Genomic DNA, 19,889 nt, shown 5'->3' on the forward strand with positions numbered 1-19,889 from the left:
GAGGGTGGCCTCATCTCACCTGCTGGCCGGATGCCCATGTGTTGCTGTCCGTCCAGCACGAAACTGCCCATTGGCTGCCCCTCCGGACTGTACGCTGCTCCCTGGCTCACTGAAGGATCAAGAAGAAAACCTGATTGAAGTCAAACGTGGACACCAGGGGAAGAAGAGAGAAGACACACCAGACAATCAGCGATTATCCCAGCAGCAGCCGAACACAATGAGCCACACATCAACCACACATACTCGTCTTCAATCATTCTCCAACATGAATCAACAGGACGTGAGAAGGTTATGACAACACAACTGTCCAGCAGCACTCAATGGTGTCCAACTCTTGAACTGCTTCACTGTTCTTGGGGTCAGTAGATCATAACGTTTCAGAGATCTAGAAACCATGCAGTGGCACTCTACATCTACACTGGTGTTTCAATATCAGATGTTTACTGTTTATCCCAGTTTCCAATCCTAATAAATTCATGTACAACCTCTTACACAAATCTGCACAACATCAGCACAGCCAGAAACATTATCAAGCCATCAATAACTCAAGAACTAGAGAATTTCCCTTCTGTTTCTGATATGAATTCATGAATGATTATGCAGATCACTTTCTAATGTACCGTAACACAAAGAGAAACAGTGAAACACTCCAGAATTACTGTAAAGTTCTCATGTGGCCAATTAGCATTGAGATGTGCTAATGTCCCTCTAACCAGCGAGATGGAGAAACATCCAATTAGATTCAATCTGCTCTCATTGTACCGTAGATGCAGGAGAGAAAAGCTCAGGGACTCTAAGATCAGACGTGAACAGTGTTGAGAACATCAGAGAAGATGAGATGAAGATGTTTACCTGCTCGATTCGACTGGTCAATCATGGGCTGCACTATTCTTCTTCTGGCATTAATGAACCTGAAAACACACAAGAAAAACACGACTAATTAAATCACCTGGCATCACAAACCTTGCATGTGACTGATGTTAAACACTTAGCATTAGTAGCGCTGTAGTACTCGAGGTTGGACTTGGATTCAAATCCATCTCAAATTTCAAGAGCATTTGGACTCGGCCTGGATTTGGACTCTAATGAGCAGGTCTCAACTATTTATAGAAAATATGGACTTGGACTTGATTCTGAGTCCATGCTTGTCTGGACTCGAGTACTCCTGCTAAACAGTCCCGATATACCAGAAAACAACATTATTGCTCAAACTCAGTCCAGAAAGGTTCATATTTGATGGAATTGGGGATTCTCTGACTTTAATAAATTAAAGAGTTTGAGTAGTTTGATCAGCTCTGCCTGTGGAAAGACCGATCGCAAATGAGATCTCAACGGTTTCTCAAAGACGGCAATCAGACAAGTGGAGATGTTAGCTGAAGACTTCTGAAGTCTGAAATAATCATCTCACATGACGGGATCTCCAACTGTGCTCAGATCTGCTAAGAGAGATTTTTAAACCATTTTTTAAATGTGTTAAACAGTTTCTTCTTGGTTATGTGAACGTTAAGCCCTGGGTATACATTTTTTTTATGCTTACGCTAGTGTACATGCACAGTCGAACGCACAGCTTTAGAAAATATACTTAATTAGACTCATACATGTACACAGGTGTTCTGCGCATGCACAGTTTTGAGCAATCTCTCGCCACAAGTTAAAACGCATGTAAACATCTTTGTATTCTTTCATGCTAGAGTTGACGAAGGTACTTTCTAACCTCTTCACACAATCTCTCGTCTATGTAGGCCTCCATTGTCGCTGTAGCTTGCATGCGTTCCTGTCTGTTCATGTTATGCAGTTTTTCTTTGATTATCTTGTGAATTGACGCCTCCATGGCACAGTTGCCACCTTGTGGAAAAAATAATTACTGCAAAAAAATGAAACGCGCATGTGCGACCTGCGGTTACAAAAATCCGACAGTGCTCGTACAGTATGCGCATACTCTTCTGATGATAAAATTCACGTCACGCGCACTGTATGGTGACCCTTGCATATGCGTAAATAGTAAAGTATACTTTGGGCTTAAGGGAACATTCCAGATAACTTTGATTGCACATTCTATTAATGTTAGTGGAAGAACGTTTGTTCATAACGTTGACAGAACCTTGCCAGAATGTTCCCTGTTATCTGGGTCGCAACCACATTCACTTTTAAAGCTCTTCAGGAGAAACATCTGAGACCAAGTTGATCATCAAAGCTCTAGTGAGTTATGAAAGAGCACCTTCTGTAGATGACTGCACCGCATGCGTTACTGTAGCTGGACCGAACCCCCGCCTCCCTCATGCACAAACATTATTCTTCACGTGTTAGCGCTCACGAGACGCTACAGTGTGCGAGGGCTGCGATACAAACGGCTCTTTGAGTTCGTCTACTGCCCCCTAGTAAGGGCCCGTGGCAGGGGTCTCTCTCCTCTCCAGCTGTCTGTAAATGAGCTCCAGGCTTTCAGCAGCTATTGTTATGTCAGCGAGACCATCAATTAGCCTGTCTGAAGTTTTATCACCAGCACGGCGGCAAATAAGCGCAGCTCCACAAAACCTCCCGGCCCGGCCTCTCTCCTGCAGCTTTTGAGCGCCGAGCCGCTCGGGTCATCGGTAGGTCAGTGCCAGCCGAGGGAACCTTTTTAATGCGGAATGGGCCGTGTCAAAGGCAAAACGGCCGCCCCGCGCCGGGAGAGACTCCGTACTAAAGGTGCACAGAGGAGTTAGCGTTAAAGGTGCCCACATGTGTTTGATATTAGAGCGAGGGTTCGGATCACGCTGGGGCTATCCCGCATGAAAGAAGCGGGCGAGCGCACACAGGGCGACTCTATGGGACCGGTCATTAGATACAAGCAGGACTGGAATCAATTTGAGCTGTAATCCCTCCTGATGCCGTCGTACATGCTCTTACCTTCCATTAACTTAAACGCCCGCAATCTGTGCTTCACAATGACACGCTGAAGTTCACTAAACGTACAGCTGGGAAAATAGGAATAACTTTGCTTTCTTTGTCAGAGAGACTACAGAGCGAAAGGCGCTCCAATGGCGGATACAACCAAACGACAGAAAGAAAATCAACATGCGTGTTTATTTGAAACATGTAAATCGAGATGATCTGTCATATGAACACACACCTGTACAATTCATCAAACACACTGACTAAATAAGCAGTAGTAGTTTATCATACGGCTCAATTGTGAGTGTCACTCTGTGGTAAAAAATTTGCGTGGAAACTTTTGTTGTTACTTCATTGAGCTCATTGTTTCTACTTTAAATTTATACATTGGTAGCTAACTGAATGATTTTTATATGTACAAATCTGAAATACATAATTTGGACTCAGTCGCCTCTGATAACAGATCAGTCTAAATTGTAATGTAGACACGTGCATTTTCTGTAAATGATATGTATTGCGAAAAGCGCTATATAATTAAATGTGAATTGAGTCTAATTGAATATAATGACACTAAGCGTTTTGTCATTACATTTATGCTCATCACTTCCATTTAAAAGTTTGGGGTCAGTGAGGTTATTTTTTATTAAATTAAATTGATCAAAAGTGACAAGTTGAAATATAACAAAAGATTCTATTTAAAATAAATGCGGCTCTTTTGAACTTTCTATTAATTGAAAAATAAAATGTATGTAATGCAGCACCACTATTTTCAACATTGATAATAATCATAAATGTATCTTGAGCAGCAAATCATCATATTAGAATTATTTCTGAAGGATCATGTGACACTGAAGACTGGAGTAATGATGCTGAAAATTCAGCTTTGATCACAGGAATAAATTACATTTTACAATATATTCACATAGAAAACAACTATTTTATATTCTAATAATATTTCAGTGTTTTTTTACTGTATTTTTAGTCAAATAAATGCAAGACAAGACTTCTTTCAGAAACATTTAAAAAAAAAAAATTGTACAGACCCCAAACTATTGAATGGGAGTGTGTATGTCCATTTATTTATTTGCTGTATTTGTTTAGTCATTAATAAGCAGCATAACGTAACATAACAGCTGATCCTGATTATACTTGATCCATTAAATTATATTTTGTCAAAAAAAAAAAAACTTTCCTCATAAACTAGAGAAATACCAGAGAAGAGTGATTTATGAATTTCTTTAAGAGTTGCTGCTGGGACTGACTGACCTCTTACACACACTCACACAATACACACTCACACAGTCACATACACACAGCGTCTGTTTTGCCTCTCCAAACTGTTGCCACAGTAACCCTGCAGGAGCGGCCCAGCAGCGCCACGGCCCCAGAGCGCATTTTATCAGTGTGAGTAAAGCCAATTGAGATTATCAGACCTGCCTCTGATAACACTGTTTCACCTCCTCCCATGAGCTGCTAATGGGGTGTGCTTAGAACAACACCCGCCAGCACACACACACAACCAGCACCACTGCATTCTGAACACACACCACCACATCTCTCCAAACTCAGGCCTTCACATGTGTCCACAAGTACTTTTTTATTCATTTTGATTTTCCATGAAATAAAATGTACATTTCATGGATACTTATAATAATGTAAGTAACAAACAAATATACAAACCACAAAACAAATGCACAGTGTACTAAAGATAAGACAAATAAAGGTAAAATGCACACAACACACACACACACTCCCCCGCTGCTGTGCTCCGCATGGGAACCCCATGCTGTCTTCAAACAAATAATTAAAGGAGAGGTGAAGGGTCACGGCAGGGTCATTTCTCTGGATATGCCACAGAATGTGTCCTTTACTGCCGCTCACAACAAAGACAGACCCTGCATGAGACGCGGCACAGAATCCTCAACGCTCTGAAGTCCCGCGTGTGTTCCTGACAACAATAGTGCCGCTTTACACAAACAGGGCACACACTTTACTTTTTTAAATATTAAACCAAAAATCCCATGTTCTTTGAAGAACTATTAATGTAAGATTATCATGCAATTAACAAAACTAGTCAAATGTTGGTAATTCCTTTCTAAAATAATGATTTTGCATTAAGAACTCATTTTAATATTAAGAATTCATTTTAATGACCAAAAACCATTTTTTTTTTAAATAATCATTAACCAGTTAGTTCACCCAAAAATGTAATTTCTGTCATTTATCACTCACCCTCATGTCGTTCCACACCCATAAGACCTTCTTCAGAACACAAATTAAGATATTTTTGAAGAAATCTGAGAGGTTTTTTTTATCCTCCAATGAAATAACCACATTCAAGGTCCAGAAAGGTAGTAAAAACATCATTAAAATAGTTAATGTGACTGCAGTGGTTGAACCTTAATGTTATGAAGAGACGAGAATACTTTTTGTGCGCAAAAAATAAAACAAAAACAACGACTATATTCAACAATTTCATCTCTCCCCTGTCAAGACTGCTACGTTATTTACGTTGCAGAGCTTCCGTGTTTACGTCAGAACGCGGCTCAGTATTGGCCGTTCTGATGTAGAACCTGGAAGCTCTGAACATAAAGTATTCTCATCACTTCATAACATTAAGGTTGAATCACTGCAGTCACGCCGACTATTTTAATGATGTTTTTACTACTTTTCTGGGCCTTGAATGTGGTAATTGACCCTTAGCAAAGTCCCGCCCCCCTTAGTTACTGTTGCTTTGTCCAACAAGCCGTGGTGCTGTCACGCCACTAAGAGTGAAAAATACATCGCGGAGCAAAGAGGACACTGACCACACGTCAACAGACAGAACAGGTTACTTATGATATTAAACAAAGTCCCAGCTTTCAAATTGTGTAATTTTTTAAGAAATTCGAACAATAAAAACCATTTAGTGGCTCTTTAATGTGTCATGACAGATCGCTGGAGCGTATCAGCTCAAGCGGCTCATGATCCGATCATCTGTTCTTACTAGTTAATTTATAGCATCAAATAAACATGAATGAACATCAGAAGGAATGTTGTTTCAAATGCGGAAAAACATCAGTATACATATTTTTCAAGTTTAAGGTTAATCTTCTAACCCCTGACTTCTTTTTCGGCGTTATGATTGGTTAGATCGCCTGTCAATCAAACTCCTGGCGAAGGGTCAATTACGTTGCTTTCTATGAGAGATAAAAAAACATCTCAGATTTTATCAAAAATATCTTAATTTGTGTTCTGAAGATGAATTAAGGTCTTACTGGTGTGGAACAACATGAGGGTGAGTAATTTTTATTTTTGGGTGAACTAACCCTTTAAAATGAAATAATCCTATATCATTCTCTCTTTTCTTACACAAAACTGAATGTTGACTGCATTTATCAAATTCAACTATTGAACTAAACATTCAATTACCAGGTTTATTTGAAGAAAATGATCATTTTGTGCTACACTACCTAGTCCCTACTGAATGACAGCTTTATTTACTGCAACCCAATTAATTTATCATATTAATCTGCATTTTTTCCTATGCATTTTTGTTAGAAAGCAAAATCAGGGTTTTAAACTATTAACCATCCCAAATTGTAATAAAATTAGATAAAATAACAATTTAGTTTGATCTTCTGAGGTGGAACATTTTCTTGAGGGCCAGCAGCTTTGATAGAAATATCACTGTAAAAGTTTGGGAACATCCCTTATATATCACTAATATTCCATTTGTACTCTTTGAGAGGTTTTCTCGTCACCTGGTCTGAGGAAGCACACGTGTGATCAGCTCAAACACACGTGGAGCGGCTGCGGCTGTGAGTTATGGACTCAGGCCTGCAGGAGGCCACTTGACCTCGCTCTAGCGTGGAGCTGCATCAACATTCACAAACTTCACTTCAAACACTGCTTCAGCAGCGAGAGGGCCGGCAGACTGCGAGTCTCAGGGGCCGTTCGTGGAATTCTTGACAAAGAGTCACGTGATCGTGTGTGTGTGTGTGTGTGTGTGTGGCGCTGCTGCCACACCTGGAAACCGGCCCTGTCGTCAGCATTCCTTTCCTGAAAAACCCCAAACCAAACCACCCTCATCTGGACGTCATCCAGCAGCGCTCGCCCAGCCCCAGCCAATCACGGCGGGAGGGTGAGACGAGAGCCTGGCCAATCGGGAGCGGGGTCAGTCGTTTGACGGGACGGCGTGATTTCAAGCACAGCGCAGTGCAGGAAAGGGTCGCTCTCGCCCGCATCTGCTCGTCAATCAAAGCCAGAAAAACAGATCCAACCAAGCAAAACTAATGAAGTTACTCTTTAATGAGGTTCAAAAACAAATAAATAGATAATGAAATAAACAAAGAAACACGCCGACGGCTGGAAGGAGGAAGCGAACAGCACCGGCGTCAACTTTGACCCGGGAAGTGTGCGCAGATTAACGCCGGGCGGCACAGGTTTAATCAAAGCAAACAATTCCTCAATTTACACCCACTAACAGGGTCAGACGTGTGTCCACAGGCCAAACACACACCAGAGCTGTCTGTCCATTCATCAGACTGTCTCTCTCTCTTCTTTAAGTTAAAGCAGGAGTGGTGAGACGAGCATTCGCTCACCCGCCGTTTGATTCACTGCAGATGGAGAGTGTGTTCAGTGAGGAAGAGTTCAGGTTTGTGTCTGTGTTTTGGGTTTGGAGGAGCAGAACTCATTAAGACCCCAGTGGAAAACCAGACTCAGACTTATATGTTTGTTTTGCAAACTGACACGATTTAACGAGCTGCTAATTAAAATAAATCAATAACACTGCGGCACCGGCTCATCCTCGCTGTCACCCTCTCTGGATAGAGCCGAGTTCTCCACAGATTTCAGTTCAGGTACATTTAAAACCAATGTTTTGTTTCAAAACACACTAGCGTTTTCAAAAGTTGCTTGTCCACACCGAAACGATCTTCCTATGCGTGTGTAGGACATTAAAAAATGATAGCGAGAGACCATATGTAACAATTCTCACACTATTTTTCTAACACAATTATTTTATTAGCAAAATATCTCAGCACTTATTGGTGGTTTAAAGGCGTGCTTGATTATGATTTCACTTTTGTAACTTTAGTTAGTGTGTAATGTTGCTGTTTGATCATAAACAACATCTGCAAAGTTACGACACTCAAAGTTCAATGCAAAGGGAGATATTTTCTTTTACAGAAATCAATTTTTAAGGACTACAACAAACAGTTGGTAGGGACTACAATGAGCTTCTTCCCGGGTTAATGATATCACAAACCCCAAAATTTACATAAACCCCACCCCAAGCTATATTGACAAGCTATAATAAATGATCTGTAAGGTATTTTGAGCTGAAACTTCACAGACACATTCTGGGGACACCAGAGACTTATATTACATCTTGTGAAAGAGACATTATAGGTCCCCTTTAAGGTCACACTTAATCACCATTCTAAAACGCAATCGTCCTCACTTTTTGGTGCAGCAATTGCAAGTTACTTGACCCTTCGCAAAGACCCGCCCCCTTAGTTACTGTTGCTTTGTCCAACAAGCCATGGCATTGTCACGCAACACGCTGTGAAAAATACATTGCGGAGCAAAGAGGACACTGACAACACACCGACAGACAAGACAGAGCAGGTTAAGTCCCAGCTTTCAAATTGTCATTTAAAAAAAAAAAAAAAAAAAATTGAACAATAAAAACTGTTTAGTGGCTCTTTAATGTGTCGTGACAGATTGCTGTAGCCTCAGTTGAATGAACATCAGAAGGAATGTTGTTTAAAACGCAGAAAGACGTAAATTCACACCATTTTTTCAAGTTCAAGTCCACCAAGGTTAATCTTCTAACTCCTGACTGCTTTGTCAGACAAAATGGCGGATTCGGCGTTATGATTGGTTAGATCACTTGTCAATCAAACTCCCAGTGAAGGGTCAATTACCTGTCAATTTTGCAGGAATGTAAAGATTGTAAAAGTAATGATAACACTTTTTTTTAGTGTCATTGTTACATGTAGTTACTGTAGTAGCAACTATAATTTTGCATAATCACATGCAACTAATCCTAAACCAAACACTCATCCTAAGCCTATAGTAAGTACATGTAGATAATTATTATTTCTCAGTACTTAAATGTATAATTACACTGTAACAACGACACCTTAAAATAAATCATAACCAAAGTAACATTTATTTTTAACAAAATTATGAATGTAAATAGCAACCACAACAGCCATAACCACAGATAAAATGACTAAATGTGTCATCGTTACTACAACGCAAAAACAGTGTTTTCAAATCCATCCACTTGGGGGTGCATCTTCAAAAAGCTCTCAGTGTGGACAGAAGGCAAGAAAAAGATGCGTTTTTAAATATCGAGCTGCCTGTGTCCTGATCAAAGACACAACATCTGGGAATTAGGAGTGTCCCGACCAGCCCCAACGCACCAATAAAGAATCTCGTTGGTCCACAAAAGCATCAGAGGGCATTCTGATTGGCTGTGATCGAGGCGTATGAAGGCGGGCTCTACATGCACCCGTATACACCGGAGGGTCCGAGACGGCCCCGGCTGTCAGCTGTCCGTCAAACACCTGGAGCGCCGGCCGGTCAGGAAGGGCCGCTTGTTGCTCCTTTGATCCCGCAGTAGCAGCTGCTGGTTTTTACAGCGAGACTTTGTTCTGCTGTCTCTCCGTCTCTCTGTCCTGCGGCACAACAGCAGCCAATCTACCGCAGGAGAGGGAGATGTGTGCGAGAAACACCTTCTCTGGCTACATCAGCAAGCTCTGACAACTGCAGCAGGTTTGTCTTGGCCCCGCTAAAGCTCACAGACATCTGACGCTGCGTCCTTAAAGACATGATAGTCAGGCTCAAATCAGAGCCAAAGACGCCCCGGGCGTCAACACACCTGTGTGAGGATCCTGTCTCTCTCTCTCTCACCCTCCCTCGACTCGTCTGTCTTCCTCCTCGGCTCAGGCACCTTTGCTCTGCAAGTTGTTTTTGATTATCACTGGGATCACAGACGCTCGCCACCGCTCTGACCCGACACGAGTCTTTCTCTCTCTAGGGAAATGTTGCCACTTTGTATTTTTAATCTTACTGACACCAAAACTTAAATAAAACTCAAAAATATTAAGCACTGTACATTTGATCAGTTCCTGGATTCACTGAGAGTTGAAAATTGTTTCGAAGTAAATCCTACACCAGTTTTTCTCAGTCTGGTGGAATCACTGCACAACAAACTCTCAAAAGAAGCATATGTTATTTTACAAAAGCAAAACTATTTTTTAAAAATCATTGTTAAAACATAAAAAATGATGGATTGCCTGCTTATAAAATTGATTTTGTCTTTGACGTGAGGCCTGGTGTCGTACGACGAGACACACACACAGACGTACACACAGGGTGATGCTGGTTAAAGTGGAGTGTAAGTTACGGCGAGGAGCCGCTGCAGGGCACCTGCGCCCGAGATCTGCCCGTCATCAGTGAAACCTCTCAATTAACCTCCTTTCACTTACTGCCGCCTGCGAGGACTCTGTCATTACCCTCGCACACCCCCGTCACCCCATTCAATCTCAAAATCAGCCCATTCTCTCAGACCCTAAAGGGGCCCACGGTTCAACACCCTCTCTCTCGCGCTGCTCCTCTCGGTCTCTCGCCACACAGTCCCGTCTCACGCTGAGAAGAACCACGCGGGCGGGTGTGTGCGAACTGATAATGAGAGACGAGAGGCTGCGGTGTCCACTGAGAGAGACATTTAAAGGGCCTGCTTTTATTTCACCGTTGGTGTGTGTGAACACAGTTTGGAGTTGGTCCAGAGCGCGTCGCGTTTTGGCATAATTTCTGCTGGTAGCTCATCCAGAACATCTCCGCTCGCTGACACGACGCGCTTCAGTAAACAAACGTGAGGTATTAATTTATGATGGCGCTGCTGGCATGTGTAGCTCAGAGAATGGGCGATAAATTGAATCCTGGGAAAACAGATCTCAGGTACGGCTTGTGTTTGAGACTGTATGAGAAAGACTCGTTACTTTTTAAAGCAATAAAGGCACGAGGCTCAAGGGTCTTTGTTAACGTAAGAAAAAATATTACACAAATATTTTTCTTATGGGAAATACAGGTTTATTAAAAAGTACAAGCTGGTGCTATACTGAGTGACAGCTTCATTTAGACTAAATCTGCATCCATTAGTGAATCTATCTATCTATCTATCTATCTATCTATCTATCTATCTATCTATCTATCTATCTATCTATCTATCTATCTATCTATCTATCTATCTATCTATCTATCTATCTATCTATCTATCTATCTATCTATCTATTTTTCTATCTATCTATCTATCTATCTATTCATTTTTCTATCTATCTATCTATCTATCTATCTATCCATTTTTCTATCTATACATCTATCTATCTATCTATCTATTCATTTTTCTATCTATCTATCTATCTATCCATTTTTCTATCTATACATCTATCTATCTATCTATCTATCTATCTATAAATCTATCAATTTTTCTTTCTATCCATACATCCATCTATTTTTCTTCTTTCTATCCATCCATCCATTTTTCTATCTATCTATCTATCTATCTATCTATCTATCTATCTATCTATCTATCTATCTATCTATCTATCTATCTATCTATCTATCTATCTATCCATTTTTCTATCTATGCAACCATCTTTCTATCCATACATCCATCTATTTTTCTTCTTTTTATCATCCATCCATTTTTCTATCTATCTATCTATCTATCTATCTATCTATCTATCTATCTATCTATCTATCTATCTATCTATCTATCTATCTATCTATCTATCTATCTATCTATCTATCTATATCTATCTATCTATCTATCTATCCATCTATCCATTTTTCTATCTATGCAACCATCTTTCTATCCATACATCCATCTATTTTTCTTCTTTCTATCCATCCATCCATCCATCCATTTTTCTATCTATCTATCTATCTATCTATCTATCTATCTATACATTTTTCTATCTATGCACCCATCTTTCTATCCATACATCCATCTATTTTTCTTCTTTCTATCCATACTAATCTAATCTAATCTATCTATCTATCTTTTATAAAAATCCAATTATTTTATTGTTTGTTTATTTCTAGAAAATATAAAAATAATAACTTTATTACAAAAGCATTTAGACATCTCCCAAATTTTGGCTGCAAAGATTGCAACCTTATATAACAATTAATAATAAAACATATTTAGTTGGACCTCCGGAGGCTGAGGATCAGTGTTTTTTGAAAATCCAGCAGATATTTTTACCAGCTATTCGTTGAACAAGAGCAAAAATAATTTCAGAAGAGTTTCACGCCCTATTTTATGAAGAATGAAGCCCTCCAAATGCCCCCAAAATCCCACAAACCTCTTCAGCCTGAAACTGATAAACTCGTTTCTTCAAATCCTGATTGTCAGTCGTGCTTCTCTCCAGGGTCTCTCTCTCTCTCTCTCTCTCTCTCTGTTCCTCTTAACTTCCTCCCAGCTCACACTATGTTCATCTGCAGAGTCAGCAGAAAGACGCCCCACTCTCTCTCTCACTCTCTCTCTCAGGCTTTATTTCACTAATGTGGGCTGTATTTCCCTCATCCTCTGTGTTAGGAGCAGCAGATCTGCCTCTATAAATAACTGGAAAAAGCCAACTGATCCGTCTGAGGGTGAAACACAGGAAGCTCTCAGCCATACATCCTCGCCAGGACCAGCAGAGTCCCGAACGAACACAACCAAAACAATCAGGTTTCTGCTAGTCTGAGACCAGAGACACACTGGATTCAGCTGAACGTTAGTGCTCCGTATATGAAGTCCAACTAGCAGAGCAGTGAACACTAAAGTCCAACGGCAGCTCATAAACACAACCTTGGCAGTACAGACTTTATATTTCAGCTTTAAGTGGGTTTCCCTTTTACAAGCCAGAGCCCAGAGACAGATGGGAAGGGTGAGTGCGCATTTATTTTTCAGTGATATATAAAAAGAGCAGATAGAAAAGCTCGATGCTACTCCTGCCCGTGACATCTCTCCTCGTTTGCGACTTCTCATTAACAAACAATACTGCTGTGAAATTGCTTTAATGACAATGTAATAAAATTGCTATTCCGCTCACAGATGGCCTGAGGCGCAGCACGATCCTACAGCGCTGCGTCAGACGGCCGCATGTGATGTGCCGCCGCTGCAAACCATATAAATTAACCCACTTATTCACCTTCTTTTCTTTCTTCAATCTTTCTCCATTTGTTTCTCCCTCGAAACAAAACGCACCATCCCAGAACATAAAACCGCTTCACCCCAGTGCACCGTCTCACCTTCATTCGCACACAGCTTCACAACATTATTTCCTCAGTGTTTTTGTCTTGTTTGTAAACCCTAACTCTCAAAATACTTAATTGGTTTGAGTAGGACAAACTTAAATTAAATTAGTTCAGTTAAACGAACTGTCATGAGTATTTAGAACTTTCTTTTTCTTTTGAGTTCACAGAACTGACATATTTAGAACTTAACTTTAATTTCTGCATGCTTTGCCCATAGCACTTGAAAGGGAGAGTAAATGCTAAAATTAAGTGTTATTTTGTGCAATTACTAAAAACGAATGTGAATTACTTGGTTAAATATTTACATTAAGATAACCTGATCATTTTAAGTTCAATATATAAATTAGTTTACTCAAATATTTCAAGTTAAGAATAATAAAAATGTATCAGTACAAAATAAAAATCTTAAACTTTGAGTTTCTTTACTTAAAAAATCATCATTCAACTTTTTTAAGTTCTGACAACTTCGGGTTTACAGTGAAGTAAATAACTCATTTGATTTGCAAGAACTCAAAAAGTTAATTAGGTAAATATTTTATGTTAATTACTGTCAAAATGTAGTTTGATAACTCAGTACTTCAAGTTAGGAGCAATTAACATGCATGAGTACTACAAACTCAAAACTTGATAGTTCTGCTTACTTAAAATTGGGAACATTATATCTAAAAAAAAAATGATGTAACTGATTACCTCAAATGTTTTGAGTTAGCCCAACTTATTCAGGTTTACAGTGCAGCACAAATATCGAAACATTCATAAATCAAAATACATTTACTGGAGATGCAAAATGACTGAAGATATTAAGATTAAGTGACTCTAGGTTAATGTTAATCTCAGCATTTGTATGATCCAAAGTTATTTCCGTTAACATTAGTTAATTCACTCTGAAATAATATGAAGACACAATGAACAACTGTGTTTGTATTAACTGACAAAAGTCAATAAATCCTGTAAAAAATATATTTCTCATAGTTAATGTTAACTAATGCATTTACTAATGTTAACCAATTGTAAATTGTTACTGCATGAACGCACTTAATTTTGATACATTACATTCAAGACTTTTTGTCTTATGTCATAAGAACATGTATCTTGATTTAAGAATGTGTAGATATTTGTACTGGAAAACAAGGCAGGAACACATCAGACCAGCACAGATATGACAGTAAGTAGCAGGAGTTTCCCTCTCCGACAGCTGAGAGTGAACGTGACGTCAGAGGCTTCGAGTGACGGTTTGGCCTGAATGTGAGCCGCACATTGGCCAGATGTAGACTCGTATGCTAAAAGCGGATCAGCGCTCTGGCGCTGTGAGAGATATCAGATCAAATGAAGCTGGAGCGGGCGGAGGCTGGCACTTGGGAAGCAACAACTGAGTCAATTCTGCTAATTAACTGCCAATTAGTGGTCCCTAAATGCAAGCGATGCCGATGATGTTCTCTGGCAGCAGCTTGTCTCCACTCGTCCTCTCGTGCTGTATATTAAGAGAGAACGGACACTGCCGCGTCCCGTGAGAGTCCAAAAAAAGACTCGACAGTCTCATCTAGGTCAAAGTTAAATGGATAACCAGCAACTTCAGTCATCATTCTGCCCGTGTGCAACACAGAGAGAGACACCGCAGGGCTCGTGTAGTCCACTAAAACCATAAAAAAAATAAAAAAAATCATCTCTTAAACTGAAATCATCATTTGCATTTAGTTTAATTTGATGCAATAAAAGAACTTCAACTGAAATGAAAAATAATAAAAAAAAAAAATATATATATATATATATATATATATATATATATATATAAAAAAATGACAAAAACACAACAAAACTATTGATTCAAAATATAAAGGATTAGTTAAAGGATTACTTAGGGATTAAAATGTCCTGATCATTTACTCACCCCCATGTCATCCAAGATGTTCATGTGTTTCTTTCTTCAGTGGAAAAGAAATTAAGAGGAAATCATTCCATGATTTTTCTCCATATAGTGGACTTCACTGGGGTTCAACGGGTTGAAGGTCCAAATGTCAGTTTCAGTGCAGCTTCAAAGAGCTCTACATGATCCCAGACGAGGAATAAGAGTCTAATCTAGAGAAACAATTGGCCATTTTCTAAAAAAAAAAAAAAATATATATATATATATATATATATATATATATATATATATATATATATATATATATACTTTTTAACTACAAATGCTTGTCTTGCACTGCTCTGTGATGCTCCACACATTATGTAATCATGTTGAAAAGGTCACGCGTGACCATCTCATTTTCTTTTCCAAAATCATCAGATATCGTTTTTACCTTTTTTTGTAAAGGCTGTTTTATTTAGTCTTTGCACGTTCGCTTTAACACCGGATCAGTACTTCCTCCTACGTCACACATGACCTTTCCAACATGATTACGTCATGCGTGGAGCATCTCAGAGCAGTGCAAGACGAGCATTTGTGGTTAAAAAGTATATCATTTTTATTTTCTTTAGAAAATGGCCAATGGTTTCTCTAGATTAGACTCTTGTTCCTCGTCTGGGATCATGTAGAGCTCTTTGAAGCTGCACTGAAACTGACATTTGGACCTTCAACCCGTTGAACCCCAGTGAAGTCCACTATATGGAGAAAAATCCTGGAATGATTTCCTCAAAAACCTTAATTTCTTTTCAACTGAAGAAAGAAAGACATGAACATTTTGGATGACATGGGGGTGAGTAAATTATCAGGAAATTTTAATTCAGAAGTGAACTAATCCTTTAAGATAAACAATAATAGTATCTCAATGATGCTGAAATAACACTGGGACTGCATGTGTTTAAACTCAATGACTTTCCCATGATCTGAGGAGGGAAATAAAAACTTCACAGGCCTGTTTATACTTTTTACATTACATTTGGAAAATATTAAGCCATTATTTTGAATTTCATAACAGCTGGCTGCGCCAACTGAAACGGTCATAAAAAACATAAAGCTGATCTGTTTGTTCGTGACTCATTTGAGTTCGGGGAGGGAAAGAGAGCGGGTTATGAAATTGTTTCTCCAGTTGTCCTAGTCTAAAACAGATCAAAATAAAGGTCTGACAGATCGAAGACCAGCAGAGATGGTTCAGACTGGTTTACGCCTCAGTCTGGACAGCAAAGAGTGTGTGTCTGTGGGCTTCAGGTAAGATGGCAATGTTAGACCTCCATGAAATCAAGCAAAGGTCATTCATAAGTCACCAATTCCACTCCATTTGTCAGCTCATTAGTCAAATGAGTTTCCATGAGTGACAATAAAGAGCAAGAGACAGAAGAAACCCAAACAAACACATAATTTGGTGTTTCTTCATACACTTTTAGCCCGGTGGACATTAAGACGATAAACGTTCTTGTTTTTCCCAACAAATTTCATTTTTATCAAATTTTAAATCATCATTCTTGAAACATACTTCGTCTAATGTCATATCTAGCATTTTAAGTGTCCTAAAACAATATACATATAACATTTCCAAGAAAGTTTTAACAGAAATCCAGAAGTTCCTGAACTCGCAGAATCAACTGCAAGAGTGACCAATAACGAGAGACAAACCTGTCTCTGTCTCTCTCATAATGATGTGTGTGTGTGTGTGTGTGTGTGTTTAGAGGAGGCGTGTTGCTGTCAGCATGTGATTAGACAGATAGAATAACACACAGATGCAACTGCACTTTCCTGTCGTGTGGTGTGTGAAGCGTCTCTCTCTCTCTCTCTCTGAGGTCAGACAGGATTGCTGAGCAGTCTCAGATTTAATTACCCATCAGCTACATAACGAACCACCAACACCAGTGACCGTCACACACATGCAGAGCAGAAGATCAGATCCACGGGCACAGACAGAGAGATGGAGAGGTAGACGGTCTTGTCCGAGCAGGAGACGCGCTGTCTATTGACACATTACACAGAGCGCCCTTGTGCTTCCAGGTTTGATTGTGCCTCCGAACAAAGACGTGATTCAGGACGTCCAGCCTGAGAGAGCACGCAAACCTGTCTCTCTCTCTCTCTCCTGTGCTCTATATCAAAGGCAGGATCAGGACAATGACCATCACAGGAGGAATCCGGGATGCTTTTGGCCCATCAGCAGGAATGTCAGGTGGATGGAACGGATCTAACCGAGATCTGAGTGCATTACACACAAAACAACCTGACATGACCTGAGATATATATATATATATATATATATATATATATATATATAGTTAGATAGATAGACAGACAGACAGCACTCGGGTCTCTCAGTATCTGTAGTCTGAAACTAAAAGCGTTCACCCAGCCTCGCTCGTTCTCTCTGTGTGGTTCTTGTGGGGTTTGCGGGTTATTTCAGCATTAATCAGCATGAAACAGGCAAAGCAACTCAATTTTCTGCTGCTGTAGGTGTGTGACGGCATGAAAGCTGGGTTACCGCTGTAATTGAAACGCCATCCACACCGCCAGGCGGGTGAAAGGCAGATAACGGCACTTCCTGTGGCCAATTTAAGTACCTGGTCAGACAAATCAAGCTCATTCTCCAGGCGCGCTGCTCATTGTGAGCCGGCAACAGAATGAGGTGTAGGGGAAAAATGAATCACAAAAGCAAAAAAATCAATTGACCCCGAGGTGTGCGCGGGCCCGCGGGCCGATAAAGCCGAGAGCCGCCGCCTGTACCCGACAGATAGAGCGCTCCATAAATGAGTCCGCTTTGATAAATACATTAAGGGAAGCTGTGAATAAAAGGCAGGGACTACTCATTTGTAAATAGAAGCTCCACTACACGGAATTAGACTGATAAAATAGCGCTCCGTATAATTAAGTTTGTGTAAGGCCAGAAAATCCGTGCAAATACCTTCCCGGTGTTTTGAAAAGAAGCTGTCAGCTCAATTAATCTGAACATCGGCCGGAGAATGTAGCGAACGAAATTAAGCCAGCGATAAAAAAAGAGCCCGTGCGTGTATTTTGATAAATAATTCCTGTATCATTTCTTTGGCTCTGTGATCATTTTATTTAATCCACCACCTCCAGTTATGAGCTAAGCCATCTACAAAGACGCTGCCGGCCAGAGCGCTGTAGCTGTAATCCGGCACGGAGCGCCGGTCGGGGGCGGGGAGAGCGCTCGGCTCTTGGGGAGGAGGTGTACCACTGTCCTCTTCCCCTTCATGCATCAAAGGGAATGAAAATGTGTGTCGAGCGGCAAAGGGACGCGGCGATAAGGCGAGTACGGTCCGTGCGCAAATGCTTTCCGATGGTCAGCGCTGCTGGTAAAAGACATGAAAAGTGATTCGACTCACCAGTTGTTTACTTGTAAGATGGTGAGGCCCGTGTCTTGAGCGAGCTGCTTTTTCTGTTCTTCTGAAGGATATGGGTGCTGCAAGAGAACACAAGAGAGACTCATGGATCATGGGAAACAACAGAGAAAGATCAGACACGCTGATGTGTGAGCACTGCCAGTCATCTAGATGAGGCAAACATTACGCAAATGACTATGAAAGCTTGTTTCCTCCATGAAATAAAAAAGGTAATTGCGAATTTTTAGAGATTATAAGTTATAAAGGCAGAAATGGGTGATATAAAGTCAGCATTGACCGTTCGCAAACACCCGCCCCCCTTAGTTACTGTTGCTACGTCCGACAAGCCATCCCGCTCTCACGCCACACATAATGTTTGGAAAATACATGACGGAGCAAAGAGGACACTGACAACGCGTCGACAGACGAGACAGAAGAGGTTACTTTTGATATGAAAGTCTCAAATTTCAAAAGGTGTCATTTTTAAAGCAATTTAAACAATAAATATCATTTAGTGGCTCTTTAATGTGTCGTGACAGATCGCTGAAGCGCCTCAGTTCAACCGGCTCGTGAATCAATCATCTCTTCATACTAGTTCATTTATAGCATCAAATAAACATGAATGAACATCAGAAGGAACATTGTTTCAATCGCGGAAACACGTCAATGCACACCATTTTTCAAGTTTGATGACTCGCTTGTTGTTTTCCTCACTTGTAAGTCGCTTTGGATAGAAGCGTCTGCCAAATGAATAAATGTTAATGTAAGTTCAAGTCCATCGACGTTAATCTGCTAACTCCCCTGACTGCTTTGTCGGACAAAATGGTGGATTCGGTGTTGTGATTGGTTAGATCGCCTGTCAATCAAACTCCGAAGGGAGTCAATTGCAATGCTGTCTCATGACTAATTCGTAAATATTTTACAAGGTGGCTAATTCATACGACCTCACTCACATACAAATTTATATGATTTGCCTAAACCCCAGTGACGGGTGGGTTTAGGGGCGGGGTTAGAGGTAGGTCATTTGTACGAATTCATATGAATTTGGCAACTCGTAAAATATGTATGATTTATCAAGTGAGGTTGTATGAATTCGTACAAATTAGCCACATAAAATGCATACGAATTGCCGTGAGATCGGGTTGTCAATTGTGAGATACAGTCATAAAGTCAGAATTGCATGATATAAACTCACAATCGTGAGTTATTAAGGCAGAATTGTGAGATACAAACTCGCAATTGTGCGTTATAATGTCCAATTGTGAGGGGAAGAATGTTTTTTCTCAGAATTGCGAGTGAGTTTATAATTCACAAATCTCACAATTCTTACTTTTTTTCTCAGAATTGCGAGATTTAAACTCGCAATTGTGTGTTATAAAGACAAAAATGCGAGATATAAACAATTCTGAGAAAAAAAGGCAGAATTACACTTTTTAATTTTCAATTTAGTGGCGGAAACAAGC

General features: G+C 40.1%; 1 protein-coding gene across 4 annotated transcripts in view; it reads right to left on the minus strand.

The window, feature by feature from the left end:
• meis2a (Meis homeobox 2a) overlaps positions 1-19,889 on the minus strand; it is a 70,085-nt gene that overhangs the window by 4,363 nt on the left and 45,833 nt on the right. For 2 of the 4 annotated variants that reach the window (XM_067367563.1, XM_067367567.1), the window contains exons 9-11: positions 18,430-18,506; positions 853-911; positions 20-109 (exon numbers count right to left, since the gene is read on the minus strand). In XM_067367563.1, the coding sequence (XP_067223664.1) occupies positions 20-109; positions 853-911; positions 18,430-18,506 (226 nt within the window). Of the gene's footprint in view, positions 1-19; positions 131-852; positions 912-18,429; positions 18,507-19,889 lie in introns of all 4 variants that reach the window. The other 2 variants (XM_067367565.1, XM_067367564.1) reach the window with 1 other exon arrangement.

Source organism: Chanodichthys erythropterus, chromosome 18 (assembly GCF_024489055.1).
Source record: "Chanodichthys erythropterus isolate Z2021 chromosome 18, ASM2448905v1, whole genome shotgun sequence".
In the NCBI taxonomy this organism is placed as follows: Eukaryota; Metazoa; Chordata; class Actinopteri; order Cypriniformes; family Xenocyprididae; genus Chanodichthys; species Chanodichthys erythropterus.